The sequence below is a fragment of the Eucyclogobius newberryi genome, unplaced genomic scaffold (assembly GCF_026437365.1).
Source record: "Eucyclogobius newberryi isolate DKJ021-1_F unplaced genomic scaffold, fEucNew1.0.hap1 SCAF_8, whole genome shotgun sequence".
Lineage (NCBI taxonomy): Eukaryota > Metazoa > Chordata > Actinopteri > Gobiiformes > Gobiidae > Eucyclogobius > Eucyclogobius newberryi.
In genome coordinates this window covers 27,480,107-27,500,567 of record NW_027316500.1, presented here as the reverse complement: position 1 = coordinate 27,500,567, position 20,461 = coordinate 27,480,107, and the positions used below count along the sequence as shown (strand labels likewise).

General features: G+C 42.4%; 1 protein-coding gene and 1 long non-coding RNA gene across 2 annotated transcripts in view; both read left to right on the top strand.

The window, feature by feature from the left end:
• The window catches only part of LOC140351666 (uncharacterized), a 344,644-nt gene that overhangs the window by 133,526 nt on the left and 190,657 nt on the right, over positions 1-20,461 (top strand). The gene's annotated exons all lie outside the window — the stretch shown is intronic.
• The window catches only part of thada (THADA armadillo repeat containing), a 165,224-nt gene that overhangs the window by 67 nt on the left and 144,696 nt on the right, over positions 1-20,461 (top strand). Inside the window, exons 2-21 of the mRNA XM_072437603.1 lie at positions 550-631; positions 733-842; positions 1,520-1,650; positions 2,082-2,230; positions 2,313-2,345; positions 2,437-2,485; positions 2,577-2,770; positions 2,833-2,927; positions 2,996-3,219; positions 3,288-4,015; positions 4,090-4,244; positions 4,317-4,472; positions 4,543-4,650; positions 4,721-4,844; positions 5,323-5,468; positions 6,558-6,789; positions 7,143-7,278; positions 8,566-8,702; positions 9,317-9,457; positions 10,121-10,266. Of these exons, the coding sequence (XP_072293704.1) occupies positions 559-631; positions 733-842; positions 1,520-1,650; positions 2,082-2,230; positions 2,313-2,345; positions 2,437-2,485; positions 2,577-2,770; positions 2,833-2,927; positions 2,996-3,219; positions 3,288-4,015; positions 4,090-4,244; positions 4,317-4,472; positions 4,543-4,650; positions 4,721-4,844; positions 5,323-5,468; positions 6,558-6,789; positions 7,143-7,278; positions 8,566-8,702; positions 9,317-9,457; positions 10,121-10,266 (3,267 nt within the window). The 5' untranslated portion in view covers positions 550-558. The remainder of the gene's footprint in view (positions 1-549; positions 632-732; positions 843-1,519; positions 1,651-2,081; positions 2,231-2,312; positions 2,346-2,436; positions 2,486-2,576; positions 2,771-2,832; positions 2,928-2,995; positions 3,220-3,287; positions 4,016-4,089; positions 4,245-4,316; positions 4,473-4,542; positions 4,651-4,720; positions 4,845-5,322; positions 5,469-6,557; positions 6,790-7,142; positions 7,279-8,565; positions 8,703-9,316; positions 9,458-10,120; positions 10,267-20,461) is intronic.

Genomic DNA, 20,461 nt, shown 5'->3' with positions numbered 1-20,461 from the left:
GCTTACAGTTTTCCTGCTTTTATTCACGCAGGGCTGACGTGTTATCCTGCTATCTTATGATTACTCTGTGCGTTTTGATTTTGTCCCTGAAAAATGGTGCAAACACGTGAAATGATGCGCTAACTGCTGCGCTAATGATGCAAAACTCACTGATGGATGTGTGGAAAAGTCATGACAGCAGTGACAATGTGGTGCAAACGAGCTAAAAGTCAGGTTTATGTTACGTTTTATTTGATTTTGTTTGAAACGAAATAATAAAAACGCGTATCCAGTCAGAAAAGTATAAGTTAGTGGTTTTACTTGCTACTTATATTCATATATTTGGTCATACGTGAATGAAACACATGATGTCATCAGTTGTCACAGTTTCACACATAAATACATGTTTTTAGTGGTGTAAAGACAAGGGGAGAACATGCAAATTCTACACAGAAAGACCCTGCACCACCTGGGAATCGATCCCCGGCATATCACTAACCGCTGTGCTATTGTTATCATGTTATGTGACGGTATTAGTAATAATTAATTAGTATAAATGTGTGTTTTTAGGTACTCGTCATGGTGGTTAAAAAGAAGGCAGCCAAAGTTGAGGCTGTTGTGCTGGATGGAGACGAGCTTTCTACATTATTAGGCAAGTAATTTGTTTAAATACTGCTTTCAATCTATTTTAAGACTGTAATCTGTATTTCTGGACATATTAATGATAATAATATTTGACTGCGTCCTCTGTAGCTTCCTTGTCCATTAATGGAGCAGAAGATGGAGTTCAAAGTCTCGCTCAGACGCTGCGGTCGTGTCTGGAGCTGGAGGATCCAGTGCAGCAAATCCAGCTGGTCAAAACGGTAAACTTGTGCTGCAATAGACTGTATCATAATAAACTAGGGCTGTGCAATTAATTGAATTTAATCACGAGGTCCAGAGCCAATCCTTTGTCAGTAAAGCATGTGATTGGAGCAGAGTTCAGGTTTTTAAAGAAGAAATTAGACCTTTTTTGTGTTAAACGGCCATTAGACTCAAGATTAGGTCTGACAAGAACGAGGTGCGATAAGACATCATTTAGAATAGTTTTGGCCTCACTATTTATTGATTTGTTTTACATGTTCGCTGTCGTTTTTGGCACTGACTCGCCAGTTTTGACTAGTTTTTCATCCAATCCAAATGTAATATTGTTTTTCATAAGTCTGCACAACCTTGCAGCAGTTTTATCTCACAAGATCTTGTCCCAACCCTGTTATAAACTCGGACCATGTCATCTACTGTAAAGGGGGTTTGTCTTGTAAATGTGTTCCCCTTTGGCCCCTTAGTGTAGTACCTCCTCACTCAAATATGTTTTCTTACACGTTATAAACAAGACTTAACATGTACATTTATGTATATTATTTTATATTTATTATTTATTTTTAACAGCTCCTGAATAGTGAAGTTTTTCAGCAGTTTCCTGTACCTCTGATTGAATAAAACTCCCAAATACAGTTTTTAAAAAAAGCAGGATAAAGCAGTGACCGAGTGTTTTTTACAGGCCGGTGCGCAGTTGGAGGCGCTGACCGAGGTGGAGCCGGACGGACCTCTGCTCGGAGCCTGTCTGCACACACTGGCTTTGGTCTACACGTCGCTGAAGCCCAAGAACCCGCTAAGACGTGCCACGGCGAGGTAATGCTTCAGAGCTTAATGCGGTCCGTAAACGTAGTTTGTCGTGGTTACCGCCACACGCTGATGTTCAAACCGCCAAAAACGCTAGTGAAGTCTGTATTTAAATCCATCTGACTTGTTCCTAGCTCTCACAAACCCTTTGGCACTTCGCAGATGTTCTTTTTTGGCCATTAACACAGCTTTATAACAGCTTTTTTGTGGGGAAAAGTGAAGCGGAGTGCACCAACTACACACAGCAGAACAAATTAACGACCGCAGCATCACTCTGGCTGTACCTACAATTGTTTATCATAAAAAAACATGAAAAATCAGACTTTTATTTGTACATTATTACGCTCTAACTGATCAAGATCTCGGAGAAATGGTCACGCTACGGCTGCCTTTTGATTGCAGATTTTTGACGTATAATAATTCACGTTTTCGTCCCTCAGTGCCTTGGGTTCGGTCCCCGCCTCATTAGCGGATCGCGCCGTCGCGTCTTTGTCCTCTTGTCTCTCCGACTGTCTGTCCGATCCGGGCCAGGACCAGTTCACTCGCAACGTGGATCTCATTTCCTCGTGTCTCGACGGCTTCCTGGTTGGTGAGTGCTGTTCCTCACGTGTGTACAATTCATGCAAACGTTTGGAAGTAAAGATGAATGGTTTTTGTGTGTTTTTTCTAAGGTGAAAAGTGCATTAACAAGCTACTTCCTGAAGGTGAGTCTTAATTCCATGTTTGTTTTTATTATTTGTCCTCTATTTCTCATCTAATTCCTCGTTTATTTAATACCACATGTCCTGCTCACAGTGTTGCAGTTTCTACACACGGGCCTGAGTCAGTCTCTCCACCAAAACAGGTATTCTACCAAAAGATATCCACAAAATGTGTTCACCCGGTCGCTCATGTGTTCATGTGTTTGTCTCTGTCGCCCCCTGGTGGTGTCTCAGTGATCTAGCGGGACGGCACGTCGCTCAGGCCCGGCTCATGGACTCGTGTCTGGCTGCTGTGAAGACCTGCATGCTGGTAATGCAGAGGTCCCAGGACGCTGTCGGCGCTTTGTTGCAGAGAGAGAAGGACAAGAGGCGCTTTGAGGAGACTCTCAGCAGCTTGTTCGACTGCTACATGCACATTCTCACTGATGGTAAGGCTGAAATTGCACTGTGAGATGGTGGATAAAGCAGCGTCGTTTTTGTTTTGTCGCAGAGGAGTTTGTTCAGTCGGTTCAGAGCACAGCGGGGATGGCAGTGGTTCTGTTGATCAGATCCATCATGGGGTCTGGAGATGAGGTCGCATCAGTGGTGAGTTCGATTCTCATGTTGTTGTGGTAACATATGACGTTTTCTAACATGCAGTGTGTATTCTTCAGGTGTGCGGTTTACTGCGTGGTTGTACAGAAGGATTGGACCTGGCTCCTCTGTGGTTGAAACGCAGATGTGAGGATATTTTGACGAGGGGTCGACCTCCTGGACTTTCTCTGTATCTGTGTCATGGAGCTCTGGCCATGTTGAGCTGGAAGGGCGCCCTCCCCGGGCCACAGTGGGAACAACTACTGCTGTTGGTCCCACATACTCTGCTGGAATTAGACGTCAGGTAAACCATAAAACATTAACATTATTTGATTTATTAATGTTATACTCATTTGTCTCTGCCCGCTGCAGTGTGAAAGAGTCCAGCACAGCGATGGTCGTGGCTCGGGTCCTGAATCTGTGGAGTGGAGCCGCTGTGGACTGTCTTCAGTCCGGGACACAGTCCTGTCCTGAGGCTCTGCAGTGTCTGAGAGGAGGCTCTGAACTGCAGCAGCGCCTCCTGGAGCACGTCTACTCTCACTGGGAACACCCTCTGGATGGAGTGAGGCATCAAACTCGCTCCCTGTTCAAAAACCTACTGGTCCTGCACAGGCTCACCTCTGCTTCAGACCCTACAGACTCTAAACAAGACCCCAGGACTGACCCCTACATCACGTCTCTCACCCAGAGCCTCCTGGGGCTGGAGTGGCACATGAGGGGGAAGTACGGCTCGCTCAGCTGCCTGGTGGAGCTCCATGGAGCAAAATTTATCCTGGAGATGCAGCCCCAGCTCCCCTCCTCTCTCCTGGGCCTCATGGGTGACCAGACCTTGGCTCCTTATGCCAGTGACCTGCTGGAGAGGCTGTTTGTGAGCCACAAAGCTCAGCTCTGTTGTCCGTCTGAAGAGGGTCATACAGAGGACTGGATGCACCAGTGGCACGTGACCTGGGTCACTCCTCTGCTGCAGGTGCTGTGCAGCGCCCGGCTGGACCAGACCACCTACATCCTCGACTATTTTCTCCCTAAACTCCTGCGCTGCAGCCCCTCCAGTCTGTCCCACATGGTGCAGGCCTTACAGGACATGCCTCCAAGCAGCTCAGGTAACGCCATCAAACATTCGCTCCAAAAATGCATTTTAAAGAGTTTTATGTTTCACCACACAATCTTCCCACAGGTCCCACAGGCAGCCGAGGGGCTTTAGGGGCCCTCATGACCTGTCTGAGAGCAGCCAGAGCGCAGGGGGTGGTGGCGTCCTCAGAGGAGGGTTTTTGGGGAGGACTGGTCCCTCTGTGTCTGCTTCGACAAGCGCTCGTACACAAACATGACCAAGTGAGTTCATAGAAGAGGCAAATGTCTTCCACATTTATCTAAATACTAATGCTCTTGTTTGTCTCTGTGCAGGTGAGGATGGATGCGCTGGGCTTGGTTTGTGAGAGTCACCGCAGCACCGAGACTCTGACCTCACAGGAAATCGAGCTCATTCAGCACTTTCTCCCCCCAAATCTGAACAGCCAAACCCCCGGCGTCCGGCAACAGACGGTCAGCCTCTTCAAGAAGGTGAGGACCTCTAAACATGTGTGCATCCAAACCGTATTCCACTCGTCTGACTGCTGCTCATTTTAAACAGCTGCTTTGTCGAGTTAAAGACAGCGCTCAGTTTCTCCAAAAGAAACTCGGACAAGAGAAAAACCAGGAGCAGAAGGACCAAGACCAGGAAACACTACGGTCGTATAAGGTGTCGCCAGCTTCTCTGAGCATTAAAAACATTGTGATTGACAGCTGACTAATGGTGTCGTGTTCTGCAGGAGTTTCTGCGCTGGATGAGTGCGATGCTCCTGGACATGCTGCTGCCCGGAGCGTCCTTCTCCAAATGCATCATGTCCCTTCATCTGCTCTGTCTGATCGGGGACATTTTCAACTTCGCCACAGGTACAGTTTACCGTATTTTCTGCACTACAAGGTGCACTTAAAAGCCTTCACTTAATGCGTCTTTTATATATGAAAAATGATCGAAAATAGACCATTCATTGACAGAGCACCTTATAGTGTGGAAAATACGGTACACGAATACACTATAAATTGCGATGGAAACTAATCGCATATGCTCATTGTGAATTTATGGTAAAATTAAAGTGGAAATCTGTCTTTTCTGTGCATTTTAAAGAACATTTATTATTAAAAACACCTGAAACTAACTCGCTAAAGCTGCTAACCTTGTTTCCTGTTACATATTACTAATTATTTATTATTTAAAACATAACTGTTCACTTGTATGGTCAAAAAGGAGCCGTATCTTGCAAACCAAAAGCCTAAATAGAGCAGTAAAATGTCAGTCGTGTGTGTAAAATTGTTATATTTTCACTTTAAGCTGTATTATTTATGTGAGCGTCTTGGATTGTCTTCCCAGACCCGAACGTCTTTGCTCTGGGCGATGTCGTCACGTCAGAACACGCTCGAAACGTTCTCTACTGCATCGCCAGTAACTTTCTCGAGGTCAAACAACTGGCCTCAACGCTGCTGCGCCAGCTTCCCCCGTCCACAGTGGGACTAAAGGTGAACGCTTCAGTACTTCTGTTCAGTATAAACATTACACGTGTTCTCCATTTTAGGTGACAAGGATGAACTGAGACAGATTAGTACACATGTGATCAATAAGGCTATGATTATGATACTGGAGGAATATTGTGTTTAAGAGAATGTGCACTTCACTCTCCATTTGTGCCATTTTCAGTATTTCCTCAGTAGCTGATATTTAGTTTAAATTACAAGCTGACTGTAAACTCTGAATGTTCTGAGAGCCCATGAGCAGCTGCTTTCATGTCATTTTAATAATCAAACAACTCCAGAAATCTGACACTGATCAGATTCATGTTATTGCCTACAGACCATAGACTGCACATCAGTTTATAATCTTTAGTTTGTTCAGCCCTTTAGTGCCATCTGGTGACGAAACTGAATATTGCACAATTACAGCCTGGGCAGCCGATATATGTCTCTTAAACTCTTCAGAATCCATCTGGTCGGGCTCGTGCTGTTGGGTTTGAGCAGCTGAGTGGTGGACCAATCACAGCGCAGCATTGTAGTCAAAAGGAAAAACCTGAACAAATGTTGACGGTGCCAGACTTATTTTTGCAGATTTACAGACTATTTTTTTTTTTTAACGTGCACATAGAAGGGCTTTGGGTGTTTGAGGACGGGGAAGAATTCTGTTTCTTTTCTCTGACTGGAAGTTCTATTTCCTGGCTTGTTCCACTGTTGTGATGCTTTGACCAATCAGATTCAAATATTTGTCATGACGTCACACCTTGTCCCGACCTGAGCCTGTCCAGACTGATTCTGCGTAGAACTCAAATCCACTTCTCAATCTGGCGTGAGGTTAGCCACAACCAGGAGGGGGCGATAATGACAAAAATAAATATGTAGCTTGATAGATTGATAATATTATGTCAGTACCGTGTTAAAACATGTCATTCATTTGAGGTTTAATGATCAGAATATCACCTTATACAACACACTTTTTCTCTATTTAGAACCACTGCGTTATCACTGAAGTTACATGTGAGAGTGCATTAGATTAAAATGAACCAGTAAAGCGAGAGATCATAATTAAACGTTCTTTTATTTTGTTCTTTGCTGTGTCAGGCCGCAGACTGGAAGTGCGACGTGCTTCAGGCGGCTCTGGACCTCAGCACCAGCACCAAACCCTTCGACAGCGTGACCGCCGCTCACCTCCTGAACCTCCTGATCCATGAACTGGACCTGGGCCAGGCTTTGAGACTCTGTGCCCAGCGACGGGCCCTCGACGTCCAGCCGCCGCCCTCGCCCCCTCCAGGCGCCGCCCACGACCTTGTACTGGAGCTCAACACTTTGGCAGGTACGAGTGGGATGTGGAGAGAAATGTGTGTTACTGAACTAATTTAATTGTCAAACACATTTCTTAATACAATTACCGTATTTTCTGGACTATAAATCGCATCTTTTTTCATAGTTTTGGCCGGGGTGCGACTTATACTTATATTTATACTGATACTTATACTCTGGAGCGACTTATATGTGAAATGTATTGTTATTTTCACACTTGCAACCACATTTCATACTCCAGTGCGACTTATATATGTTTTTTTCTTCTCTATTATGCATTTTTTTGCGACTTATACTCCAGAAAATACGGTAAACGGGTTTCACAGCCGCAGTAGTATATCATATTAAGTGTGTTGTTTCCCTCAGTGATCCGGTTCTTGCTGCATCGTCTTCAGTCGGAGGTGATGAGGGCGGAGTCGTCTCTTCTGCAGGCGGCGGCGTCGTTTCCTCTGTACGGCCGCGCTCACTGCATCACCGCCGTGCTTCAGCAGCTGCACACCGAGTAAGGGCCAAACCAGCCGCCGAACCACACGGCACGGGGCTGTATTTATGCACGGGATTTAAACGCCACATTTTTAGAAAATTGCATGTTTTAATGGGCAGAAAATATCTTTAATATGAGCCCAAAGAAAGGAATTGTAACTGAAGAGTTGTGAATATCGGTGAGCAATATCATTATGGATGAAAGTTTTTGTGAAATTTGAATATCGGGTATATTATTTATTACAATTTATGGTTTAGTATTTCAAACGAGACATTTTGGAGACATTTCTGAGGTTTTCCAAGATATCTTCTAAATATCCTTGTCTAAATTCAGAATCAGGATGTGCAGAAGTTGGGGTAACTACCTTGTTTGAAAATGGGTAAAATAACTAAATTTGTCTCTTTTAAGCACTCTCTCTTTTAAGGGGACTCTCTCTCTCTCTTTTAAGCACTCTCTCTCTTTTAAGCACTCTCTCTTTTAAGCACTCTCTCTCTCTCTTTTAAGCACTCTCTCTTTTAAGCACAGTCTCTCTCTTTTAAGCACTCTCTCTTTTAAGCACAGTCTCTTTAAGCACTCTCTCCCTTTTAAGCACTCTCTCTCTCTCTCTCTCTCTCTTTTAAGCACTCTCTCTTTTAAGCACCCTCTTTCTCTTTTAAGCACTCTCTCTCTCTCTCTCTCTCTCTTTTAAGCACTCTCTCTTTTAAGCACTCTCTCTCTTTTAAGCACAGTCTCTCTCTTTTAAGCACTCTCTCTTTTAAGCACAGTCTCTCTCTTTTAAGCACTCTCTCTCTCTCTCTCTCTTTTAAGCACTCTCTCTTTTAAGCACTCTCTCTCTTTTAAGCACAGTCTCTCTCTCTTTTAAGCACTCTCTCTTTTAAGCACTCTCTCTCTCTTAAGCACTCTCTCTCTCTTTTAAACACTCTCTCTCTTTTAAGCACTCTCTCTCTCTCTTTTAAGCACTCTCTCTCTCTCTTTTAAGCACTCTCTCTCTTTTAAGCACAGTCTCTCTCTCTTTTAAGCACTCTCTCTTTTAAGCACTCTCTCTCTCTTAAGCACTCTCTCTCTCTTTTAAACACTCTCTCTCTCTCTTTTAAGCACTCTCTCTCTCTCTTTTAAGCACTCTCTCTCTCTCTTTTAAGCACTCTCTCTCTCTCTTTTAAGCACTCTCTCTCTCTTTTAAGCACTCTCTCTCTCTTTTAAGCACTCTCTCTCTCTCTTTTAAGCACTCTCTCTCTCTTTTAAGCACTCTCTCTCTCTTTTAAGCACTCTCTCTCTCTCTTTTAAGCTCTCTCTCTCTCTTTTAAGGCGTCTGAAGGAGTCCGAGCAGTGGCGGACCCTTGTTTCGGAGCTCATCACCGTTTGCTACAGGATGTCTGATGTGGTCGCGCCCGTCGTCCAGAGCTCCTCCCCTGAAGGACTCATCCCCATGGACACCGACTCGGGTAAACCAAATGTTAATGCATTGTATTTGCAATAATATCAAAGTGGTATTTAAGACGATCAGTCGACACATTGCCCTTTCTAAACATTAACTTCCTCAATTTGTCACATTTAATATGCTTTTATTACTTATTACTTAGCTGTATGCTAAAAATGCTCTAAAACAATTACCGCGATGCATTTTATTATTTTCATGCTTTAAAAAACAAAACTAAATAAAAAGACATTAAAGTTGAATCATGCCACGTTTCTGCCACGTGCTCGTCTCCATAGAGATCTCATTGCTTTGCCTAAAATGTTCCAGGCCAAGTTTCTGGTCAGATCTGTGGAGAGGCGTCCACGCTCACAGCAATCTCTTTCTCTTTCAAGATATTGTGGAGCAATAAAAACATCTGTAATTGGATAGATTACGTTAAATGCCGTATTGTGGAAAATTCCAGTTCAAGCCATTTCTATCCACAGAGACTAAACGTTATTGTACACGTTTAAGAAGCTAAATGTGACAAACGTTACCTTTTTATTGCAGAAGTGATGTTTTGATAATGTTTGTTTGTTGCGTGTGATCGTTTTATAGAAAAGCCCAGTAATTCTGAGACATTTTAACATGTTTGTGCAGAAGCGTCGGCCGGTCTGCAGAAAATCCTCCTGGAGATTCAGCCGCGAGACACAAACGACTTCTTCACCAGCGCCAGAGAATTAGAGGCGGAGCCGAGCGAGGAGCAAACGGAAAACGCCGGCAATCCTTCCCCAGACGCAGGTGGGAAATGCTCTTTATTACGCATTACACCAACTTTATCAGGAGGTAGAAGTGGGCGATATGAACAAAAATGAACGCCTCCATGTTGTTTGGAGTGTCCCAACCAGAAGATATTATGTTAATCCACCAGATGAAGACGTTTAAGTATCAGATTTATGTGAAAAGACTGTAACATTACCCACAAACGTGCAACAAATATCACTTTAACCCCTTTTTTTTGTTATCCAGCTCATTTTTTTTAACACTTTTAGATTTAAACGATGGATTGTTAATTTTTATAAAGTATAGTACCAATATTTTGCCTCTTCGCATCAACATTCACAATATTATCAATCTTTTGAAATGTTGCCCAGCATTTTATAATCGCGTCATCGTTGGCTTTATACAAAAACGCACTTGTGTTATTGTAGTTCATGTAGTCTTCAAATGGGGGCAGTGTCTGACTTTGATTTCTTCCTCTTTTCCTTTTGTGTACTCTGCTACTTTTTCCCTTTCATTAATAAAGTGTCTACCCTGGGAATAGTCTTTCTTTTAGCTGATAAAAAGTCTGAAAGAATACAAAACTTTTCACTGTAAATACCACCTAAATATTTGTCCCACCGTCGTTATTGCTGACATTTGATCGACTAGTTCTGATGTTTCTCTGCATATGTCATCCCGCAGGAGGAGAACGTGACCATGTGACCGCTCAGATGGTGCTGGTGTGTTGCTGGCGCAGCATGAAGGAGGTGTCCATGTTGTTGGGGCAGCTGTGCCAGAGTCTGCCCCAGGACGGAGCGAGCCGGCGAGGGCTGATCACGGAGGAGCAGGTGAACCACCAACACATGCACAATACACACCTTATAAGTCGGGGGGGAAATTTATTTGATAAAATCCAAGACCAAGAACAGACATCTCATCTTGAAATGCAATTTAAACTAATAAGAGATGAGAGAACATGGTGAATAGGTGTACGTATGCTAACGCTAACACCTTCAGCTACATGAGGCACAGACAGAACTGTGGTAAGTGTCTGGTATGTTAACGTAACATATGAAAAGTTATTCAGATAACTATATCATAAAGAACATGCTAACAAGTTTACCAAAGCATCAGTTTTACCCCAAATCACTAAATCCATTGAATTCTTCTTCCTCTGTGTCACTTCTAAACAACTCCACAAACTCCAGAAGTGGAGAAAGTGCAGAGTCTTCTTCTGCGTCGCTTAGAGCGCCCTCTTGTGGTTGTCAGTGCGAAAATAACAAATAAAATCACATATAAGTCGCTCTGGAGTATAAGACGCACCCCGGCCAAAACTATGAAAAACTCATATTCCAGAAAATACGTTACTTGGCATCCAAAGTACCACCAGGGCTCTGAAAAACTGGTCTAAAACAGAAAAATCACTCTTTCCCATCAATTGAGGAGACTATGGTGCCTTATTTTTGTCTTCATTGTGTAAAAAGCAAACAAATAGGTACTATAAATTATACTTTATGCTTGTATTATTGTCACAAACGTGCAGATGCAAGTATTCAGGATCTATAACACAACTTTGGTTGTTTTTACGCACTATGGAATTGTTGACATGTGTCGGCTGTAAAGTGCTGGCCGTCTTTGGATGTGGAGCAAACATTTACATCACTATAATTTAAACCGATTTAAACATGTTAAAGACACATGTTTAATGCTTTACCAAAACATACATTAAGCAATTGAAAGAAAGTTTGCATTGCAACATTACAGAGGACCCTGAACACCACGATATTTTAATTTAAATACACAATGATTTTGTTTCTTTGGATGTTTAGCTCATGTTTATTTGTTCTTGTTTTGTATTTTCACTCTCTGGCCGTGTTCTTTTCTGTATTTTTTTGTATTGTTTATCCTTAAAAAAAAAAAAGAAAACACCCACATACCACAATTTGTGAAATAAACAGCAGGGAGAACTATAATGGTGAGCTTTTGATTACTTCATTGGACAAAAATAAAATGGATAATAAAATAAATAAATGAAATAATGACACCTTTATAAATAAAATGACTCCTGATAAATATATTTTCTACTGTTGGCATCTTAAATTCATATGTATCTACTCACTAATGTTTCCAAAACTCAAAACACAATAAATCGAGGATCACAACAAGCTCGAAGAATGTGAGAATATATTTATGCAGAGTTGTTTGTCGGCATTTAACAACATCCAAATCTCGGTCAGCTCTTTGTGTCACGGGGGGCCAAACGACTGAATCACTGCGCGCCCATTGTGTCCACGGCCCTGTGTAAATTCCTGGTACACGTGTGCCGTCTGTACGCGACGCCACACTGGGAGCCTCCGCCGTTAGCATCCGTCCTTGTTAGCCTCGTTAGCTCGGGCGCTTTCATTTGAGGGCCGAGCCTGCTGGTTTAACGGCCCGCCGCCCCGCCCCGCTCCACCGCATTCTTTCCAAATTACTTCCACCGGCTTCGGACTACTTCAGCGGGAGGAAAAAAAAACTGCAAACAACACGAGCCGTAGACAAACTCGCACAGGAACAAGTCGTCTGAGTGGTTCAACATGTTTCGCGTCCGTAATAACAGGGACCCAGACAGGCTGCGTTTATGTCCGCAGGGGGGTCCGCGCCCTCTGTTTATGCCTCTGTAATGTAGGAAGTGCTCTGAGCTGCTGAATGGGTGTTTTTTTTCTCATGGTGGGGCTCATGCACCCGCCGCACGTTCATTCATTTGTTCCTGCAGTTATGGGATTTGGAGCTGTCGCCGCTTTGCCTGGAACGTCCCGAACTCGTGTATCGCTGCATTTATTCAGTTACAGTTACACATGTCCACAATACTTCCAGAATTGCCATTGTCAATGTACAAAATACACAAACATAGGAACTTGTCTTGGTGATTCGATGCAACATAAAACAATGATAAAACAATCTATATAAGTCAAAAAGTGAAACATTTTAAATCTGCAATAAGATGAAAAATAAGAATGAAAGAATAACAATTTAAAATATGCTTAATATCTACACAAATGAGTATGAGTATTGTTGAAAAAGGGCTGCACCACATGTTTTCATGTTATAATGACTTTTTTGCGCTGTCTACATCTAATTATTGAACACCTTTCAAATGAACAAATCTGCAATTTTTTCATACATATTGAAACATAATACTGTATTTTCCGGACTATAAGTCGCCCAAAAAATGCATAATAGAGAAGAAAAAAACGTATATAAATTGCACTGGAGCATGAAATGCGGTTGCAAGTGTGAAAATAACAAATAATATCACATATAAGTCACTGCGGAGTATAAGTATACAAGTAGAAATATAAGTTTAAGTCGCACCTCGGGCAAAACTATGAAAAAAGGTGCAACTTATAGTCCGGAAAATACGGTATTGATCAAAATGATGCTGATGAATGATTGAAGGCCTGTAGGCTTTATTGGACAGGACAGTGCAGTGTGAAATGGGGATGAGATGCTAAAAGTATCACACATATCATAGGGCCGGGCAGTTAAGTACGGACAGATCGACAGCGAGGCGTGTGAAAACATCAAATATTTGGGTGGGTTTTTGAATGGAGAGGTCCGCAGTCGATCCTCTGTCCGGAACAACGTGGTTTTGAGCAGAGGTCAGACTTTGGATGAAGATATTTGAGTAAAAAAGTCTGTATATTCATGTTTATGTCATTTTTCACTTATTGGAAAGACAAAATCATGACATACGGTAAGTTATCCCATACAAAGTGCGAACAGTCTTCGTTTCGTAGCTTCTAAAAGGGCTGAAGAGTACGTTTTCCCTTTGAGCGGATCTTATACATTTGGACGTTTTAATGCGCTCTCATCCTCCTGTGATTTAGTGAAACGAGCCGTGACGACAACGCCGCACACCGGACTAAATACATCTTTTATACGAAGCCGAACTCAAAAGCTTTGCGGACGGCGCGTCACGTCACGGGGGCTTTTGTCGTTAAAGCGATGGATTTCCTTTGAAAGATCCACGTCGCTTTCGTCTTAGTCACTTGTTTGTTGTTTCTTTACGAACATAGTTTCCCAGAACGCTTTCATGCTCAAAACCTCAATACTTTATAGTGCGGCTACATCCCTCAAAAAGAGTGAAAATGAAAGGATAGATGGGAGATTGTGACTCTTTATTCCTCGTGGTTTAGAGGCTTCAGTGGAGTTTTGTTTATTGGGAAAAGCAGCAGCGCAATAGCTGTATGTCCTGCTTAAATATGTATCATTTTTTGTGTTATATTAGTAAAAATTGGCATAGTTCTGGTTCTAGGTTTGGTCATGTGCTCAATGTTGTGTTGTGTCTGTGGAGTGTTTCTTGATCAAAAAGCTTTAAATGGGAGAATTTTGAGACATTTACAAATACTACAATACATTTTCAGCTTCAGCATTAATATTATAATGTAGTTTTTATAGTTAATGTTGCTTTACCAAAGAGTTTCTTGTTTTACAGCTCTGCAATATGAAAATTAAGACTATGATTCGTTTTGTTGATCATCTCCTTTTTGATTCAATTTGAACAGTTTGTTTTTATTAAAACAAATAAAATGGCTTTCAATATTAATTTCCTTAACATAATTTCCTTATTTGACAGGGACAATGCATCATACATAGTTACAAAACAAAGCTTGCAGCCGATGTGATGCATACAAAGTTTATAGCCAGTGCTAATTTTCAACTCCCGTCCCAGACAATACGCAATAAAGGTTTCTAATCATAGCTTTTTTAACAAAATCAATGACAGATGTTTGGCTGTCGACCTCTCGATTAAAAAGACTAAAGCGGATACTTGACAATTAGTTTCTTTGCATATTTTTAAAGTTAAAAAAAAAAGACTATGAACTGAATTTCTTACCTGAGATTATAAAGAAACTAGTAGGCCGCATCTCACTATTATTTTGGTTGATATTATTATTTTTGATCAGTTGTTTGGATTGCAAAATGTCCATGAAAATGCGATTTCTACAAAATTTTACCCAGATAAAGCTAAATAAAAATTCATCTTCAGTAAACACACACATTTTGCCTTTATTGGGGCATTTAATCCTTTGTCAGAACCAGAAAACACCCTCTCTCTGCACGCTGGCATGTTGTGAAGACCGTGTATAGCATCACAACGATAATTTCAATAATTGATTCGCTGCAATGCGTCGATTCACTCGCTCCAGCCCCAGAAAACGGCACTGGACACGCGTAAATGAGAAAGAATACTGCCCCTTTGCTTTCATATCCAAGCAGAATTTTTCCATGTTATGCAGGAAAAGCTGGAGTGCTGCGCTGCCGTGAAACGACCCGTGCAGTGGCTGTACTTTCCTTTGTCCAAAGACTCTTTTCACAACTCTCCCAAAGATCTGAAGAGTAACCGCACACGAACACTACGCCCGTCTTATTCGATCATTTCTCTTTTCTACTGGACTCCAAACCCCAACACAGAATCACATGCGCTCCGTCTGCCTTTTGTCACAACCGTTCTGAGTCACCATACAATAATATTTGAACGACTCCCATGGACTGTAAGTGGAACGGGACGGCGCTTTCGGAAAAGTCCGCGAGGACCAGGTCATTTTTGCCTGTTGACACACGCTCTTTCCAAAATCTGGTGACCTCAACACCTCCTGCACTTTGTCCCCGTCGCTATGCTACGTTTTCGCATCACGATTCCTCCTGTGGAAACGTTTCAAGCTCTTTTTTCGAAAGCCAAGATCGTACGTTTTATCTGTTTTTGTGCGGCGGAATGATCGAGCGCCGCGTTGACAAACCTGACGAGCTGGAAGCGGGAGATGGACCACCGGCGTCGACGTTTTGACAGTTCCGTGTTTATTTTAGCGTGGCACGTTTTTTGACTCGAGTTTGGCCGCTGCTGAAACGAGCGAGGTTTTGGCACGGCGGGTTCTACACGGCAGGGTCATTTCGTTTAGACAAAAGTGGCAAAGAAAGAGCGACCGATGTTTGGAAACCCTCTGGTACGAGCACGCACACGGGTCTGTTTGGACTATTCGTGGCCCTGAACATTCTCGACGCTCTAAATGTACAACTGTATCTTCTGTTGGAAGTAAAATCTCACAATCTGTCGTGTTCTTTTTGCAATTATTATGTAGAAATTAAGTGAAAGCGAGACAGAATTTATTAAGTGGCGATGCTGCTGCTTGATTATAGAAAATATGATCATCACAATTATTTTTGTCATAAATATAATGACGATTATTCACTTGAAGTAGGGATTTTTCTTTTTTCCAAATCGTCTGAATATATTTTCTTCTTTTTCCATAGGCTATAAGCTAGAAAGTACATTTATTTATTAATTCCCTCTGCCTTTCTGCTCACCTACACATCAAAATGAGTATTTGTCATGATCATTTGGCCCACTTTTAGTTTGCCATTTGCCTTTAGCCTATTATAAGTCACTGATTATTGGAATAAAATGTGGGCTTATTGACTGAACTCACTTGAACCTTTTAAAACGATGCAAATCTAATCACAATTCATTGTCATGTACGTGGCAGTTGGATATTTTTACAAAAGGTTTCCGCCCTAATCTCCGTGGATATTTGACTGGTTAATAAATAGACACTACTTTTATTTTTTGTGGTACTAATGCCCAAGACAATATCGTTTTATTATGATATTCTGAGGTAATATAAGTACCGTATTTTCCAGATTATAAGACGCACCGGAGTATAAGTCGCACCAGCCCAAAAATGCATAATAGAGAAGAAAGAAACATAATTTCACAAGCGTGAAAATAACAAATAATATCACATATATAAGCTGTTCCGGAGCATAAATATAAGTATAAGTTGCATCCTTGCCAAAACTATGAAAAAAGGTGCAACTTATAGTCCGGAAAATACGGTAGTAGGTAACATAGAGCTTTTATTTTTCTTTCTATATCTGAAAATTAAAGCGAAACCGGTGAAAAAATTAAGTGACTAAGAGGGATTTTTGTCTTTTAACATAGTTTTTCCAGCCGATTGTAATGCAATTAGTTATATGTTTATGAATTGCCAATTATTAAAGCTTCAGTTTGCTTTCCTGCACGACTTTGGGTCTATTTATAAACTCTTAATCATTCCTTTACAGCACATCTTCAGGTCCCAGTCTATGTGTTCTTGTCCTAACCACATAATGGCTCTCTTTACCCTTAGAGAACAACAGCGCTCCTCATCAGAGCCGTCTGGGTTCACTGCAGTCATGGGACGTACGGTGGCCTATTTGGGTCACACACACACACATTATGTCATTAAACTGAGCAAACTTCTCTTTGTCTGCACATGGAGGTTTGTCCTTTTTCCCCTGGAAAACGGGCACGGCGCAAACAGGAAGTTGGCGTCTAAAAAAAGCCCCCCCCCCGGAGACCCGCACAGGAAGTAGGCTGGGTCCCTTTTTTAAACGTCGCACATATGTGACTGAACGTGGCCAATCCAGTTACATGTCTACCCGGAGACATTTTGAGTTATTCACAGATTCTGAAAGTGTGAATTCAAAGCTTTCCAATGATGTCTCACTCATGTAGATCTGATAATATTTGAGTAAGTTGTGGTCATTTGAATGTATACAACTCTTAAACCCATTCACTGAGAAAACGGCTTCCAAAGTTTCTCACCGGAGTGAGCCCAGAGTCACAGGGGGGCTCATTTGCATCTCATTGAGATAAGCCCTCCCCCCTGTCACACTGACACCACCTTCCCCCTACAGCTGTCACTCAAGACTCAAGAGGAGTGTTGTTATTGATGGTAACTGGACTTGAATCAGAATTAGAAGTTACTATATTAAAATGGAAATACTTGGATTACAAAAGGCCCTGAATAGAATCAAAGAATCAGAATGAGAATAGGGTTCATTGCATTTGTCGGTAAACATAATTCACAGGTGATTCAGTGCACCAACAATGGTCTCCAACAAGAACTCTTATAAACAGATGCCAGGGCCAGGTATACGAACTGCAACATATGAGATAATAGACATCATAGGTACACCATCAGAGTCCAATTACGTCCGCAGCCTCTTTTGCACATTCGTCTTCTGTGCTGTGACTCTCGGCGCTGGGCATGTGATGTCTTTTGCCTCGTCAGCACAGAAAGGCCTGATTTTTTCATGCAGGTAGGTCTGCCTGTCAATGTTCAATCCAGGTGGGACCAGGACATGGAGATTGTCAACCGGAGGCAGAACAGCTGTAGTGCGTAGTAGCTGAAATTCCACTGGTTCTGCTCCACAGTGACTTTTCGCAAGCACCACACCTGGTCTCTTGGCATCAAAGCTGTAAGCAAATAACAGGACATTTAAGAAATGGCTAACTATTTCACATGAAACACTCATTAACTATTTTTTTTTGTTTGAATATAAATACCTGAAGTGCTGATAGCTCTTGATCTTTGGAAGCCGTCTGAAGAAGGGACTCGGATGCTTCTGCCAGTCGAAGTTCTTGACGAACACTTTGCCATCCGCCGTTCCAACAAGCTGTGGGATATTGAGGTGAGACTCAGGAGAGCTGTTTTCCACTACCTGATGACAAGGGCGAGACTGTAAAAAAAAATTAGAACAGAAGAAAAATATCTGCACTGAAGTTTTGCCAGGCTAATGTTTACACATTACAGTAGTCAAATAACATAAACTAACCTCAGCGATGTCTTCCAAAGTGTCAACCCTGGTCTTCATGTATGCTTGCTTGATAAGTCCAAAGCCACAATCAGGGGAGAATTTCGTGTGGCCAGCAATGAGGAAGTGGATGTCCATTGTGTGGTGAAGCTTGTGTCCAACACGCCAGGCAGCATACCACAACATGAAATTGTTTTTTGTTTTGGCCACTGCAGTTGTCACAATGAAGATCCACGTATTTTTCTCCAACCCCGAAGTTGTTGAAGAAATGATGCATGTAGCTTATGACTTCATTGCTTCCCTTACTTGACGACATGCCTTCGTCAATCAGGAAATTGACCTGCTTCTGCATCCCTTCACAGGAGACACCAAAAAGGCCACATTTTCGTGGAGTCAGGAAATACATTGGCCCCGGCTGCAGAGGGTTTGAGGGAAAGTGTATCTGTAGTTGACAGAGAGAGAGAAAGGAGATTAGATTAATACATATGACATTTGATTAAGACGTATATGTCTCTATAATTGCTATTCTGCATTTGCACTATTAGTAGTACCTGCTGTGCAAAGTCGAAGCTGTAATGCATCCTGATGTCTTTGCTTGCTGGCGGTGAGGGTCCGAAAGACAGCACATTAGATTCTGTGCTCAGTCTGCAGGCAGCAATCAAAGTGTTGTAAAAAGTCCTCTCACTTTGCACAAGGGCAAGATGATGCACTTGCTTCTGGACAACTTCAGATTTTCTTTCATCTGGGTCATTTGCACTTCGTATCAGCTGCTCGTTGTTGCTCTGACACTGCCAACAGAGATCTGTGCGTGGCCTGCAGCTTCTGATGTGTGGGAGAAGCTGTTTCCACAGTGATCTGAAGCTTGATTTACAAACTGCAGGCTCACCTAAAAAACAGATGTTGCTTATGGTTAATTATACTCTAATCATTAAAACATGAAAATCACCAAAATAACGTTTTACACTTACCAAGCTCCTTAGCAGACTTCACGTAGAGACGCCAAACTGAGGCCTTAGTCACATGGGTTGGGAGCAACTTCACATGCCAGTCCTTATGGCCAGGATGTCGACCAGGTAGCATTATGGAATGGACTTCTGCATAGTTTTTGATAAACTGTACAACGGTGTGGATGACTTCATGGCTGATGAACCTGCGTGAACGTGGCTGTGCGCGCTTCTTCCTCAACCGTGGTGTTGCTCCATTTTCATCATAGTGTTTAATTATGTCAGTCAGGGTGTCTTTGCCAATTCTGAAAAGGGGGAAAAAAAGGATTAGGGTTAACAGTAATATGGGAATAACACGCTTCACGTGGCTAGCTAGCTTGTGATATCATGGCTCACCAGGTTTAGACCAAAACAGGCACTCACAACACAAACACGACCACAACAGCACACCAAAACATAACTTTCAAGCGTGTTTGTGATGCCATTTATTCTGCATTATTCACATTCTGACGTTTACGTCGTATTTAAGACTTAAAATGCGGAGGAGCGGGACACGGCCGGGGCTAGCGGCGCTACGTGGCTAGCTAGCTTGTGATGGCTCAACAAAACAGGCACTCACAACACAAACACAACCACAACAGCACACTAAAACAGGCGTATTTAATATTAATCATTACTTACGCCATGAGGAACAGGAAAGTACTTCTGCAGACTTCCGTGCCTCCTATGAAAAAGCTTGTCCGGGCAAACTTGCGCTTCTTCTGGGGCTTTTTCGTGGACGTCGTCAGCTCAGAAGTTATGACAGAAGAAACTCACTCCAGACATGAGTTCTGGAGTGAGTTTCCCGCTACACGATTTGCTTGAGAGTAGAGAATTTTCTTTTCTTCTTGAGTAACATTTGCAGTCAAAGTTACGGAGCATAGCAGAAGGATCCATTTTTCAACTGATGTTACACAGCGCGTGTTGCTCCCTGTGTTGCTGCTTATCAAGTAGCCATGCGGCTGGCGGCTCAGCCCATTGGCTGACTACAATAGCGCAGCTGTTCATATGGAAATGCGGTCACACCCCTCTGCACGTCCAGAGAGCGCCCGAAAACACCACATTTTAAACGGCTTTATTTATGCTTTTAATGCTGCAAATACTGTTATCTGATACATCGAATGGCTGGTCCATATCTTCAACTAGCACATTCTGCAAAAAAACGAAAATCACAAATTTGGGGGAAAAAAAGTAAAATGCTGTTTTTCTCAGTTTCACCGAGGCCGACATGGTCCGACAATTCCGGTGGCGAGTCACATATGCAGACGGGAACCTTCTGGAGGAACTTTAAATAATCACAGCGGCCACAGCTCGGCACCACTGCGGTCCAACCAAAGGCCATCTACTGCTGCCGTACCATTCCTTACAAATGTAATGAAATAACAGCATTTATAAAGAAATAATGGGATTTTGATTAGATTTGTAATTGGTTTTCTCAGTC